The 14,771-nt window shown below is 39.0% G+C and overlaps 1 protein-coding gene across 6 annotated transcripts in view; it reads right to left on the reverse strand.

Moving 5' to 3' along the window:
- ST18 (ST18 C2H2C-type zinc finger transcription factor) overlaps positions 1-14,771 on the reverse strand; it is a 176,610-nt gene that overhangs the window by 37,413 nt on the left and 124,426 nt on the right. For 2 of the 6 annotated variants that reach the window (XM_068396197.1, XM_068396198.1), the window contains exons 6-11: positions 14,421-14,611; positions 8,270-9,067; positions 5,346-5,480; positions 3,708-3,798; positions 2,074-2,178; positions 464-669 (exon numbers count right to left, since the gene is read on the reverse strand). In XM_068396197.1, coding sequence (XP_068252298.1) covers positions 464-669; positions 2,074-2,178; positions 3,708-3,798; positions 5,346-5,480; positions 8,270-9,067; positions 14,421-14,611 — 1,526 coding nt within the window. Of the gene's footprint in view, positions 1-463; positions 670-2,073; positions 2,179-3,707; positions 3,799-5,345; positions 5,481-8,269; positions 9,068-14,420; positions 14,612-14,771 lie in introns of those variants that run through there. The other 4 variants (XM_068396200.1, XM_068396199.1, XM_068396201.1 and 1 more) reach the window with 4 other exon arrangements.

Here is a 14,771-nt window from a genome sequence, read left to right on the forward strand (position 1 = left end):
AGGAGGAATAATACATGTATGGATGCATCTACAAGGTATCTGAAATGCCTTTTAAAACCTAACTTGGATTTCTCTGTACTACACTTCATAACGTCTTGTGCAGACACATTCCATGCGACTTCTCATGGAAGCATCCTATCACATAAGGATATCACAATTTTGCCAAGCAGGAAAGTAACAGATAAGACATAAACCATTCCTTTTTTTCTCCCCTTTTCCCCTGATATTTGCTTTCAAAACAAGTATCAAGAAAGTAAACCTCATAGTGATTATATTTAGCGTTCTGGCATTCTATATTTAGTAGACTAGTGATTATATTTAGCATTCTGTCCACAAGGGGTTAAAGATGCTTCCTACAGCAATTTTTTGAATTCTGGAAATTTGAAAGCGGAACAAGCAAAAAGAAAAAAAAAGTCATTGACTTTTGCCCATTCTCCAAAGAATAATGGCATTTCAAGCTTACATTCAAGGAACTGAGGTGTTTTTCGTCCTTGTGCCACAGGTGCTATTGTGTGTTTGCCAAAGACTTGTGCATCAAAGCTGGCATAATCAAATGGTACTTTCCCAAACTTCTCCTGTTCTTTCGTCAGAGTGGCTCTGGAGGAAGTGACTGGCTGTGAATTTCTGTAACTGTACTGAGCTACCTCAGGCTGCCTTGCTAAATTTGTCCTGCAGAGAGGAAGGAAAGAATGAATGAGAAAGACAAGAATAACTTTAAATAACCTTTTCTTGAAAAATAGGGTACAGTTGCATCTCAGTATCAGGAAGTGTGCTGCTACCACATATAAATCTTACTAGTACAAGAAATAAATAACGTTAATATGGTGGCTGACCTAGTAGTCAGAGAGTACTTTGACTTCATACAAGTTCAAAACTGTGAACGTAAAAAAAAATAGTATTCTCTAGTAACGGTGTGGGCTATTTACAAAAAAGATGATTTACTCCTAAATTACCACTGTAGCATGGTGCTTCCTTTATTTCTAAAAATTGTCTGGATTTTTGCTCGTCAAAGGACTTGTAGTTTTATGGGTCACTATTGTTCTCACTTTACTGTGAATAAGTATGGTATAAATATAATGATGATCCAAAATAATTGCTTCTGTTATTTAGGAGGAAAGAATGATTTATGGTGTGTTATTCCATTTAGTTACTGTTCAGTAACTACTTGTCTTTAGTAATTTCCTAAGGACTTTTCATATGTAGAGTTAAGGCCCGTGCAGTTGGCAGACACATGGATATAATATTCTGTAATGGCGCTGAAGGAACCATTAGAGCAGATCATGTCAATAATCCACAAATTAAAGTGTCCCCAAATAGACCTGAATATAACAGGTTGTAATGGTCATGGTGCCAATGATGTGCAAATTAAGTATGTCTGTAGGGTCCATATAACCCTCAAACAAAATACAGTTGCTATAAAAATGTTTCCCCTTTCTGATGCCATTGTATAAAAAATAAATTAAACTAATTAAACCAACAGACTTAAAATAAAAGAAAACCCTCAAAATATGAATTATTCGATGGTGGGGAAACAGAATGAGCAGAGTTCTCAACCCTTTCAGACAATTGCAATGCCAATACAGCACGTTACTTGGGATCACTGGAAGATTCCTCTGAAAAGAAACACAAAATAAATGAGGGCTGTGCTGCTAAATGTGCAATAAGGTCAAAGAGGTCATTAATGAAGTTTCAGTCGCCAAAATATTGTAATGAAGGAAGAGTTCTTGAAAATTTCTTAAACCATTTCAGCAAGACAGAAGATTTGATTTACACAAGAAAGACATTTGAGAACCGTTGATTAGGCTATTTGTGTTGAAGTAAGATCTAGAATATACTTGATTGCTTTTCAAAAGATATGTCTGTTGTCTTTAATGTGAGCCACATGCACAAGAACCAACAGAATGCTGCTTGTTAATTTTGAGATACAGTCAAGACATTTAGCTTTGCAGAGGTTCATCTTGGAATACTGACTTACATCTGTAGCTAAATCTGAAATGAGTGAAACACCTGAGGAGTGATCAACAGAGTTTGTGCAGAAATACTTTGAAAAGACCAGTTTGTGAGGGCTCCTACCTCTGAGTCTGATCATGGCACTGCCTTGCTTTTGGAGACTCGAGCTGGTTCTTTTCCTGGGACATTGCCATCTTTTCAGCTGCAGCAATTGGACAACCTGAAAGGCTGTTTAAAGCAAGGTGAAGAAAAGAAACAAGAAGAAAAAACACCCAACATTAAAATGAAATCTTAAGTAAAGGAACTGTGTGCTGTGGAACCCAATGGCTTCAAACCTCTCTGGTGCCCTGTGCATCTATGGGAGCTGCTGCTATTATAGCTCAGATTCATCTGTTTTTCAACCCTTAATGCAAAACTGTGAAATCTGTTTATTTGAGGTGATATATCTGGAAACTGAATCATGTAGGAGTTTTCGACAGATCAGCTTTGATGTTTTGTGGCTGGCAAGTCACTAGTAAATTTTTTGACAAATGACATTTACTTTATCAGCTAAACCATGCATATAAGCCTCCTGCTGATTAAAAGGAAAGTGAATTTGGGAAAAAAACAAGGGTATGTGAGTGACTGTTACCAAAGAACACATTTTGTCATTTCATGTTGTGCTTTCTTTTTTTTTTCTATTTGCTTTATTAGATTAGAACATGTTTTCTTATCCTGTTCATGGGTTGCTTATGATACAGATGATGTGCTGCAAATATGACTGGGAATTTAAAAGAGGAAACACAATGAACAGATATTTACTGGTCCCTTATATATTTGTGTAGACAAGCTTGTAATCTCTCTGGTAAAGATTAACTTTTTTATTAAAGATAGTAACATAGCATGATAATCCTTGATTTTGGTGCGCTTATACAATAACCAATTAATCAGTCATCAGCAAAAAAAGAAAATCGCACAAAAATTCAGTTCAACAAAGAAAGTTGGTTTTGAAATTTTTCTGTCCCAAGTTTGATTGTAAGGTTAACATCATGTTTTTTCAGAAGCACTATAATGGAATATTTTGGCTTGCTGGCTTCCAGCAGAAAGCAGTACTGACAAAAGCCTTGCCGACAGCAGTGGCTTGCTGGAGACGGAGCGCGTTGGCTCTCTGCCTCACCTGCAGCCCAGCTGTGATTCCCCAGCTGCCTGTCTGGAAGGTTTTTTTTTCAATTTTGCTTTCTCCCTGTAGGCAGCAAGTTAAACAGACAAGAGTGTTCCAAGCAGGAGGATGACATTCCTGAGGGTAATAAATGGGGTTAGTTTTTACAGGGATTCTAAAATATTCCACTTAAAATTTCCCGTTTTGCTAAAAGGGAATGTGTCTTGATGGAAATTTCCTGCCAAGGACTACCATGTATATGGTGCGAAACAAAGAATCTTTGGTTTCCTCTGGGGTTTCCAGTGGTAGCAGTAATAATGTATTTGTTCATTCCTACCCCTTTTACATGATGATGTTTCACTGTGAAGATTGTAATGAAATTGTAGTTTGAAATATCATCTGTGAAAAATGCTAGTGGAATTTGCCATCCTCAGTGCTGCAGTCATTTTTTATATAATGAAATTAAACACAATTATTAGGTTATAAATAATACAGGCTACCCTTGCAGTTCATAGGCATTCTGCAATGTATCACATAACATCTAATTCTAAGATGTGCTCATCAATTTACTTCTGAGTACATGTTAGATTTTAAGTGGACAAGAACTTTTCTGCTCTACCTTCTGTGTGTGTTGCGATTGCTGTTGACATGTCCTCTTCCAGTGCATCCTGGGGTGGGGCACTTTAAAACATTTTCATGCATGGCAAGAACTAAACAGGAGTAAGAAAATAAAGTGGTAATAATATACATCAATTTAAAATACAGATATTAAAAATATGAACATTTCTTCTTCCACCTCAGATCCTTAATTTTGTCACATTTTGACCACAAAAGAAAAGGAGAAGCAAAGGACCTACAACACAGCAAGGCTGGTGCTCCAGTATATGTAAGTTTATCCCTATATCGCTGTAGTGTGGCTTTCCACGTGCACATCACTCTTTCTACAGACTTCAGAAGAACAAAAGCAGAAGTTAACAAGGTTGTCACATCATGAAGCCCTTTGGCCTCTGGTTCATACACCACTAACACAGTTGACTAGAAAAAGCATTACATTCCTTTGCCCTTTGATGTGGACCGTTTTTACTGAGTGAGAAGTATGTCTGTGTAAAACAGAATATGACTTTGTACGTCTGCTCATGACTTCAGTACTGCATTACCCCTTTGGGTGCACAGTGCTTCAAAAAAGATGATTGCTCAGTCAACTGGTTTTGTTCTCTTAGGAACTAAACTGAGGTTACTGATAATTTGGGTGGGGTTTTTTTTGCCAGCATGACAGAACACATCTGATTGGAAGTGTGATAATTAACAAGAACTTCTTAATTTTAACTCTTTAGAAAGTTAATGTTGATAAGGCCTTCCAAATGCAGCAGCCTGCTTAACTCAGCAGATGTTTCCATAAATACAGTTTAGTACCAGATTTTAAAAAAAAAAGAGAGTTGCAGTTAGGAACAGGATGTTGGTAAAGTGCAAGTATCCTTTTAATTTGTTGTTATGCATGCCACCACAAAAAACAATCTGACTAACTAGGTTGTTTAAACGAATAGTTTCACATTAGGCTTTGGCTTATTATGCAGCGTTTCATTGTGTCACATTGCGGGATTGCACACACACACAAACCAATGTAATCAGATCAGCACAGAAATAAGCAGAGAAATTCAGGCTAGACTGGGCACGAAAGAGTTAGCACAATACAGTCATACAAGCGGGACGTGCTGTGGACCAGCACTGGGGTGTACTGATGGAAGTAACCTTTTTGAGCTCAGTGGTAAGGGAGACACTGGAAACATCTCTGAATAAGCACGCCCAGGCCTGCCAGTTATTGGCAACGAAAACCAGCAGCCTCAGCGCGTGATACAGCAAATCAGGTCACAGCTCTGAAACAAGCAGGTGATTTCTGCACTACATGCCTTAGCAAAGGCACAGACAAGTGAGGTCTTGAAGATTCGAAGACTACAGCATGCAGGCCTGCTGTCAGCAAGGGGATAGTTTGGCTCTGATCTTGCTTTTCCCAGGCCACCTGAGGAGCCTACTGCTGTTTGTAACGCTGCTGCTAAGGAGTACTTGACCTTCCCAAGTGTGGGAAGTAAGACTGTGACTAAGAGCCACAGGGCAAAGAAGGTGTGACGGCTCCTCTCTCAGCCTCGTTCTGCAATCTCACCCAGAAAAAGTGGGTTTCTTCTCCAGCATAAGCACACACAACCCACAACACCAGGCCAGATCCAGTTGTTATTCTGGACTGCAGGATGACGATACTCACTTTCTAGTGGCACTCTAACTTTATGTGGACAGCCTGAGAGACTGCGGTGGTGAGGGTACAGCCCAGTCACGTGCCCTGTGCCATCACATCCTGGGATGGGACATTTGGTTTCTCTCTTTTCAGGCCTGGGTGAATCTGCAGAGAAATCAGATAAGGATTTTGTTTGGTTTTAGCCCCCGTCTGCACTCAGCTGAGCAATCCTAGCACCGTGATACTTGCTATTTTATACTTCAGGTGTAATTCCTACACAAAGTTTTAGGAGAGATGTATGCAATTTAAGCATCTCCAGGTTTTCACGCTGTGTCCTTTAAACATTGGCTCCCCCCTCCCAATATGTCATTTATGTGCTAAACTATATAGCATTAGAATTGCAGTGTCATTTATTCCATTCAGAGCCTCAAACAGGACAGAAGCCACAATCCAATAAGCCAGAAAACTGGCAGCCTCAGCCAACAGCAAGATCTATAAAGGAATAAATAAAAAAGCAGAAACAAATCTTTTGCTCTGTTAATGTCAGACTCCAGGAAGCTGGGACGACCAAATAAAAGCTGAAGTGTGAAACAAACAAACAAACAAACAAAAAGCATTTCAACCAGAAGCCATTCCTTAAATATCGCAGATCTCTAGGCTGTAGGTTCTTTGTTAGGAAACTGAATACATGCCACTTTACATCTGAGAGGCAAGGCAAGCAGCTCCCTCTGGTACACATGGCAATGCCGCTTTGTGGAGCAGCCCACAATGACAGTGAAAACATGGAGCAGCCGATACCCTTTCAAAAGCAAGGTCTCAGCCCAGCCCCACAGCTACCACTCTGTAATGGCTGCAGAGCATTCCCAATTTTTGTTTCAAGCACCTAGAATAGTGCAAGAAACACTGGTCAGAAAGCCTTTATTTGATTTCCAATGCAGGATCAAAAGTCTGGGAGAGAAAGTAATGAATTCTGGTCCAGAAATTCTCTTGTGAGAAATCTGGAGGAAGTGGCCGCATAAATTGCTGAGGATGGTTTTTAGCTCCATCTGTGATTGGCTGCCAACAGCATTCGGTGCTGGGGGAGAAAACAGCTGCAGACAGCACAGGGAGCAGCCTCCTTCAAGCTCATGTTGTTGGACCGTGAGGTAGGACGTGCTTAGGGACAGGATCGCCAGAGACAGCTGAGGGTTAAACTTCCTGGCAAGACTTTAGGTAAAAAAAATAAAAGAAAAAAAAATTAAACAGGGAGGAAAGAAAATAGATTGAGCAGCAACAGGAGACCACATGCTTTTTAGAATCACTGCAAATGGAAAGTGCTGCAATAGTGCACAGAAAATAAAGAGGGACCCTGAAATATGATTTAAATTTCCCCCCAATAATTGGAAAGGTTTATCATTAAAAACATGGAAAAATATAAATTTAAGCCATGTTTTTCTTGTGTAGTATCCAAGAAAGAAAATTAAGAGCTGATGGATTTGATGGTGGATTTTTTAGAAATAAGAACCACTTCATTATGTAAAGTGAAAAAATTATGTGCCTGGATACTACATTGACTAAAATGATATGGACTAAAATAATATGGTATTTATACAACGTGAACAAAGCCTAGTTTGTTCCTTTATGAGTGTTACCTCTGAACTCACCTGCAAACTACAGCTAACAATAATATGGGGCGTATCTGGAAGGGCCAGATTTTGCCATGCTTACCATCACTGCTCCTTCCTATGTGTGCTATGAGAAAGTCACATCGACACCAATGTGAACCTGGTGAACACATTTGGTCTCAAGATAAGAAAAGGTATCTGTAATATTCCTGCATATACCATAGTGATCTGAGCAAATAAAGGTTCGTGTAGTTTAGCAAGGAGGCAGACTAATACTGTGCATGCACAGCTTAAGACATGCTAATGAAAAGACTGCTTGAGACAGAAAAATGAAATGCATGCATATTCTTCCAAATACTACAGGAAATATTTTATAGTTGCAACTCCTAAAGAAACTTGTCAGTTATCTTATACACTAAATGCTTTAGATAACTATACTACTATAATATTTTCAGTGTCCACAGGGACTACTCTAAAGTAACACTCAAAATATCAAAGTAAATTATTTATCAAAATCAGAAATTGCAGAAATGGTGGAGAGACCTCAGCATATTTGGAAGCCCAAAAGGAAAAGTCAAAGGACAGGTGGCTGTATTGTTACTTACTACAGCAGGTAAATGACATCTCTTGACGTTCCGTAATTATCCTCAATTGAGGCATTTCATATGAGACAAGCCCAGTTTATAAATCAAACCCAAATCTTTTAAATCTCCACTTCTGGAAGCCTGATTAACTACCAAAAATGGAGCAATGTTCCTACAGCTTTGTAGGATGCCACAAACCATCAGAAACAATGAAGATTTTGGAATTTACTGGTAATTCTGCTGATGGTGAATGAGGCAGAAGAGTATGGCTTGTGCTTTCCTGACTCAAAAGTGCTAGCTGTAGCAAAATGTAATGTTGATACGTGAAGTAGACTGAACTCAGAAAACACATGGCTTAGGAATTAAGTGGTGTGTTTGGAAGAGGACAATTTTTCACCCTAACCTTTCCTTAAGCACCGTTTTAATGCCTTCTCTTTTGGCTGCTGAAATTTAGGAGGTATATATTAGCACCCTATGGAGGAGGAGGCAGAGGAGGAGGAAAAGGAGGAGAAGGAATGTCAGTGCCAGCTACACAGCCCTTTTAGTACCCATTACTGGTCATTTCATGTAGCGGTTTGGCAGGAAGCCAAGTACCTAGCATTTAACCTGGTTAGATCTAAGGCACTAGTGTGAAGGTACATAATTAACAAAATTACCAGCTAAATTCCATATTCTTTACTGTTGCTATAAAACCCAGCTCAGAATCCTCTGTCAGTCACAGGATAAATGCTTAAGCCAGTAAGAACAGCCAAAAATACTTCCTTACGTTTGTTGCTAAATATCTGTCTCCCACCAATGTCAATAACTTTGGTTTGTCTCCTTTCCCCTGCTAGATGCTCCAGAAGAAACCTATCCAGTTCCTTGTAGGTGCTGTGAAACACATGCCCTTGCTCTGCCTGCAGAGCAATTGCTTGTTCTAGCAAACTCAAGTTCCCTTTTGTTTTGTCCAGCTCAACTGACACTTCTGTGGTTTCTGACAGGCACTCATTGTCGTCATCTTCACTTTCAGGGAAGGGATTATGAATTCCCTTCTCAAAAGGATCTGGGTGAGACTCCTGGGGTGCTCTTAACTCTGTTTCTGAGTCACAAAGTATTTCACAAGGTCCATATTCTTCCTCTTCCTTCTTAATTTCTGGGGCTTCCAGGATGCTAGGTTGATTATGCTCTACAATATACTTCTGAGTTACATGGGGCTTTACACTAGTTTCTTCTGAGAAATTTGAGGAGCTGTCCCACTCATTGTCCATAATTTCAGAGTTACTTTCATTTTCCTCAGATGAACAGTATTTTGGGTCAGAAATAACAGTTTTTTCCTTTCCTTCAGTTGAGTTAAACATGTAACATTCATCAGTGTCATCACTTTCTGTTTTTAAGGATTGAATGCCGCTGTCATTTAGATTTTCTGCCACTGGTTGACTGGGTGCATCTTTTGCTAATTTTCCCATGTTCATCAGAGATTTGGCCATGGCGTCTTGATAGCTGGAGGAGTTATCTTTTCTTTGACTGGCATTTTCTTGCCCACAAGAACGCGATATTTCCTCAGATGATTTTGGAGTACTTTCCTCTGCATGAGAAAAAAGCAAGAGGAAAATGTGTAAGAATAACTGCTTTTTGTATCTTGTAGAAGTGATATGAAGATGTTTACTTACCAATTGCCATTTCTTTACTCAAAGGTACTCTGAAATGATTGAATTCACACCAAGGCTGTGTTTGAAATGACTGCTTGCATCATCAGGAAAAGTCTTTCTAAGATTATATCTACTTTGTATTATAGCTCCAAAGCTATATGAGAAATAAATATGTTGTCATTTTTCACTGATGGTGAAGACATATATTATCTTAGAACACACACACATTCATATACATTCATATAAATATAATGTGCCACATATAGATAAATACTATATATATGCAAAATCTATATAATATATACATATATATATACAAGCACACACACACATTTTAAGATTACTCTGATCTATTTTCATTTTTCTTTCTTCTAAGATTCTCAAATATTTTCTCAAAATAGACCCTAATTACTTTTCCAGTCACCCCAGATCTCATGAAAGACCTCGATGGGAAAAAACCTCAATACTTCATGAAGGGCAAGCTCCTGGTCACCATTGCAATTGCCACATTAAGTGATAGATCAGGTCATGCACAGGCAAACAGAAATGGTTGTTATGTACAGACTCATAAAGGACTTGTTAAAGACACCACTGAAGTGCATCCTGTCTTTATAAACATCTTTCTTCAGAAGAAAAGCAGCAGCCAGCAGGTAATAAAGGCTGCATGTAGGAGAGGTTGTTGGTGTGGAAGACAATATGCCTTTTGTATCTCATTTAATTTTTTATAAACATTTCCTCTGACAAGGACACTCAAAAATACATCTCCATCATCTTCCTTTCTGGTAATTATCTCTCTAAAATCAACACTGGTTTGCCAGGATCAAGTAAATATTGCCATAGTAACTAAAAGCATTTTTGGATGAAGGGAAGAATTTAGTCACAACACTAGCCCCTTCAATAATGCTGATTATAGGGTACATTCTTTTGTTGGGATCTATTCAACATAAACTGAAAAATTTAACATTTTACTTCCTAGAAAGAAGGACGAATAAACAACCACAGACTATTTCATAAGATGTGTCTGTCCTCTCCTGAATCACAAGAACTCCAGGTTTAAATAATAAATTAAGCATAGTCTAAAATGCAAATGAAGTTTCTCTCAATAACACAGCGAGCTATTAAGAGAAAGTGTAAAGGGTTATGATAATTTTAAAGTATTATGAACTACAGAAAACAAATAAAAAGCATTTTCAGTGAATATGTCCAATTCATTGAACTATTCTCTCAATCCACTTAACTACCCACATGTGTACAATAATGATTTATAGACATTATACCTAATTATGCATATTTGGGCTGTGTTAGAGTGCCTAACAAAAGCTCTAGAAAGCAACAATTACCTCTGTTGCTTAGCTACATAGTTTAAAATATTCCTATTAAGTGCAGATTATTGTGGAAGGGAAAAGGGGGACAAAAATGCACATGTGCACCACAATGCATTTCACTTTACTGCTGCCAAACTGTTAGCATTTTGGGTCATTTCCAGTTTACATAATTGTTTGGTTCAACTGTTTGTTAATGTTAAAAGAAAATATTGATTAATTCTTATTCTTCTTCAGAAAACTGGCCTCATGCAGGGAGAGATGGCCTTGTGCACTGTGTGCATAAAGTTGTGTTTAAAAAAAATGTCTGTAAACCTTAGTGTAACTTTTTAGCAGCTGGTCTAGTACCACACACATTGCAGTATTCTGAATAAAGAAGTCTGCTGTCTTTTCACATCTCAGCAAGTAAGAATGATGATTTGGCTCTATAACCAACTTTACTCAAATGGGTTTTTATTATTTGCTCTTCTACCATTTGGAAAATAACAGAATCCCATCAGTGGGTCATTTAAAAAAGTAAGAAGTTCTAGTTTTAAAAGAAATCTCCCATCTTTCAAAACAAAACAAACAAAACTTGATAATAGTAACAGGTCTTTTCAGTTATTTTTCTTTGTGAAAGATGAAAATTAATATAAATGCATGATAACAGATTTTTGCTCCTTAAATAATCAACAATTTTTAAATGCAGTGTTTAAAAATTTGTTGTTGAACCAGTCTTAATGGTTCAGCTGTCCCAGCTTCGCTTTTCTCTTCCACAGGCTGTAAATTTACTTTAAAAATAATCAAAACTCAGCTTAGTTTACAGTTGCATCTATCCATGAACTGAAGCGCTAAGTGATCAATGGACAAGAATCATGAGTTCGTAATAAAATGAGCAACATTACACTAAGAAATTATAAATAAATGATCGGGTAGTGAGGTGGATTGTGAACTGGCTGAAGGAAAGAAGCCAGAGAGTAGTGGTCAGTGGGACAGAGTCCAGTTGGAGGTCTGTGTCTAGCGGAGTCCCTCAAGGATCGGTTCTGGGACCAGTTCTATTAAATATACTCATTAATGACTTGGATGAGGGATTAGAGTGCGCTGTCAGCAAGTTCGCTGATGACACAAAACTGGGAGGAGTGGCTGACACAACGGAAGGCTGCGCAGCCATTCAGAGAGACCTGGACAGGCTGGAGAGTTGGGCGGGGAGAAATTTAATGAAATATAACAAGGGCAAGTGTAGAGTCCTGCATCTGGGCAAGAACAACCCCATGTACCAGTACAAGTTGGGGGCAGACCTGTTGGAGAGCAGCGTAGGGGAAAGGGACCTGGGGGTCCTAGTGGACAACAGGATGACCATGAGCCAGCAGTGTGCCCTTGTGGCCAAGAAGGCCAATGGCATCCTGGGGTGTATTAGAAGGGGTGTGGTCAGCAGGTCGAGAGAGGTTCTCCTCCCCCTCTACTCTGCCCTGGTGAGGCCGCATCTGCAATATTGTGTCCAGTTCTGGGCCCCTCAGTTCAAGAAGGACAGGGAACTACTAGAGAGAGTCCAGCGCAGAGCCACGAAGATGATTAAGGGGGTGGAACATCTCCCTTATGAGGAGAGGCTGAGGGAGCTGGGTCTCTTTAGCTTAGAGAAGAGGAGACTGAGGGGTGACCTCATTAATGTTTATAAATATGGAAAGGGCAAGTGTCAAGAGGATGGAGCCAGGCTCTTCTCAGTGACATCCCTTGACAGGACAAGGGGCAATGGGTGCAAGCTGGAACACAGGAGGTTCCACTTAAATATGAGGAAAAAGTTCTTTACGGTGAGGGTGACTGAACACTGGAACAGGCTGCCCAGAGAGGTTGTGGAGTCTCCTTCTCTGGAGACATTCAAAACCCGCCTGGACGCGTTCCTGTGTGATATGGTCTAGGCAGTCCTGCCCCGGCAGGGGGATTGGACTGGATGATCTTTCGAGGTCCCTTCCAATCCCTAACATTCTGTGATTCTGTGATTCTGTGATACCCAGACCAGCTGTATGCTTTAGCTGAAATTTGTTTTGTAGCTGGTAAACTTGACGCAAAAGGAATAGGCTGTATTATCACTAAGACAAGCAGGTAGGGAGAGATCTCATTGGTATCAAATAAATCTTTTTGAAATCAAATGTTTTTTTTCTTTTGACTGAAGGTCTGGGTGCAGATAAGGTTCCCCTACATTTATATCAGTGGACCTGGCCCAACACTTGCCCTTTTTTAAAAAAAAAGAACCAGTTTAAATAACTTAGGTTCATCCGTATATGGCATGAGTTCTACCTTTACACCCATCATAGTACTTTCCCTTCAGCGAGTTCTTCAAGCTGTGCCGAGGACAGACACAAGGAAAAGAAAAACATATTACCGATAGCAGCTCTGGATGGCCAGGAACCAGGCTGAATCAACAGGAAAAAAATTACCTAAAATCTATGTATCCCAAAAAAAAAAAAACCCAAACAGAAAAACTGTACAGGAACCCTTACTCACAGCTTCCCTTCTGGTGCTAGGAGACAGAAATACTCCTTGCAGGCTGGACAGGCACTGAGAACCATGGATCTTTTTTCTTTATGAACTTAGCTTAGTAATGTCACCCAAAAGACAGAGACATTGGGTATCACCATGTTAATTAATGTTCTGTTTGAAGAGGGAGCTCCCTTCCAGGCTTTCACAACAATGGGAAGCAGACCCCTGAAAGAGACTCCTCCTAGAATGCTTAGAAGTGACAACTAGCTTGAATCTTTGCTGTATAGAAATGACACAAAGACCTCCACTGATTTCAGTAGAACCAGGATTTGACTCTTTAACCTGAAAGACAGATGACTTATTTTTCTATGTGTTTTATAGTATTCATATGTATAAAATTTGGGTGTGTTTTTTGTTTTTAAGGAAATTCTATTTAGAGTGGACAAAGATATAAATTCCTAATCTCAGTTCATCATAGAATCATAGAACAGCTCAGGTTGGAAGGTACCTCAAAAGATCATCTGGTCCAACCAACATTTTGAGGGAAAGGGAGTCTAGATGAGATTATCTAGCACCCTGTCCTTCCAAAATATTTGATAAGAAGAAACTGAGTGGAAAATAAATTACCTTTAAATTCCTCTAGCAACGAGCAACTGAGTGGAATATAAGTTCATTCTGTTTTCTTATTGTCTATGATTACTAATTTCCCAGTGCCAGATCACATTGCTTTTATCTTGACATTTGCTATCTACTGATGACTCCTCCCTTTAAAACAAATGCAGAATGTATTCCACTGTTATCTTCTCACTTGCCTGATTAACAATTTGTGCAGGACTTCTTAAACAAATATGTGACAGCCAGTTTAGTTTGGTTTTTTTTTGTTCACCTTGAATATATAAAAAAACATATTAGAAAGAAAGAGCAATAAAGACATACTGTAGCTATATCTTTGTCTGCCCATCCTCTTCCATATTTTCCCGCATACACGTTGTAGAAGTTTCTATAAATTGTTGGACGTTTGGCTTAGCAGAATTGGAATAACAAGTATAAAAGTGCTGAGTCTAATAATCGTGTTAAACAGAACACACGTAGCAGTCACATGCATGAAATTGCTTTGCTAAATGTTAAAGTCAACAATGTTTTGCTAAGCGTTATTTTTTTCTTCCTAAGAGCTCTATATATTCCATTGAAAATCTGCGCTTCATAAATGTGTTTTTCTCAGTGGTAGGCTTAACCTTGTTCTTGACAGAGCTAGTGGAGAAGCAGATACTGCTCCATATCTGACCGGCTGCAGTAGTTGTCTCTCTGTGCAATCTACAAAGCATTTACTAGGCCCCAGGAGGAGTTATTGTACAAAATAATTGGAAGTACGATGGTTAAACCTAGACAGAAATGCACCATTCCAACTATGTTAGAAGTAAAACACATTCTGCATCCTTTTTGAAAATACTGTTTCTTGCCTCCCTTCCTGTGGAATTCAGGTTCAAGCGTAACCACACTGCATGACTACCTGGAGTTGAGCTGCTTTCGAGGACACTGATGTCTTCCTGTAAATCTGTCCTGTCTTCATTTTCTTCTTTGCATTCCAAGCTGGGGCTGTAGTGGCGGGGTTTCATTAACAGGGACTTCCTTTTGTTGACGGGAACGCCTGATACCTGTTCTTCGGTTTTTCTCTTCTTAGCCATGGAGCATTTGTAGGCACTGCAATGATAGAGAAAAAAGTGGGAAAAGTGAGGGGTAAATTGTTTAAAAAATAGCACCATCCTCTATTTTAATTCTAAGTAGAAAACTGAGGACTGACAAAATATTAGTTCACTTGCAGTTTCAGCAAGTTGTGTTTACCGGATATTTAATTTTAGCT

This window comes from Nyctibius grandis, chromosome 3 (assembly GCF_013368605.1).
Source record: "Nyctibius grandis isolate bNycGra1 chromosome 3, bNycGra1.pri, whole genome shotgun sequence".
In the NCBI taxonomy this organism is placed as follows: domain Eukaryota; kingdom Metazoa; phylum Chordata; class Aves; order Nyctibiiformes; family Nyctibiidae; genus Nyctibius; species Nyctibius grandis.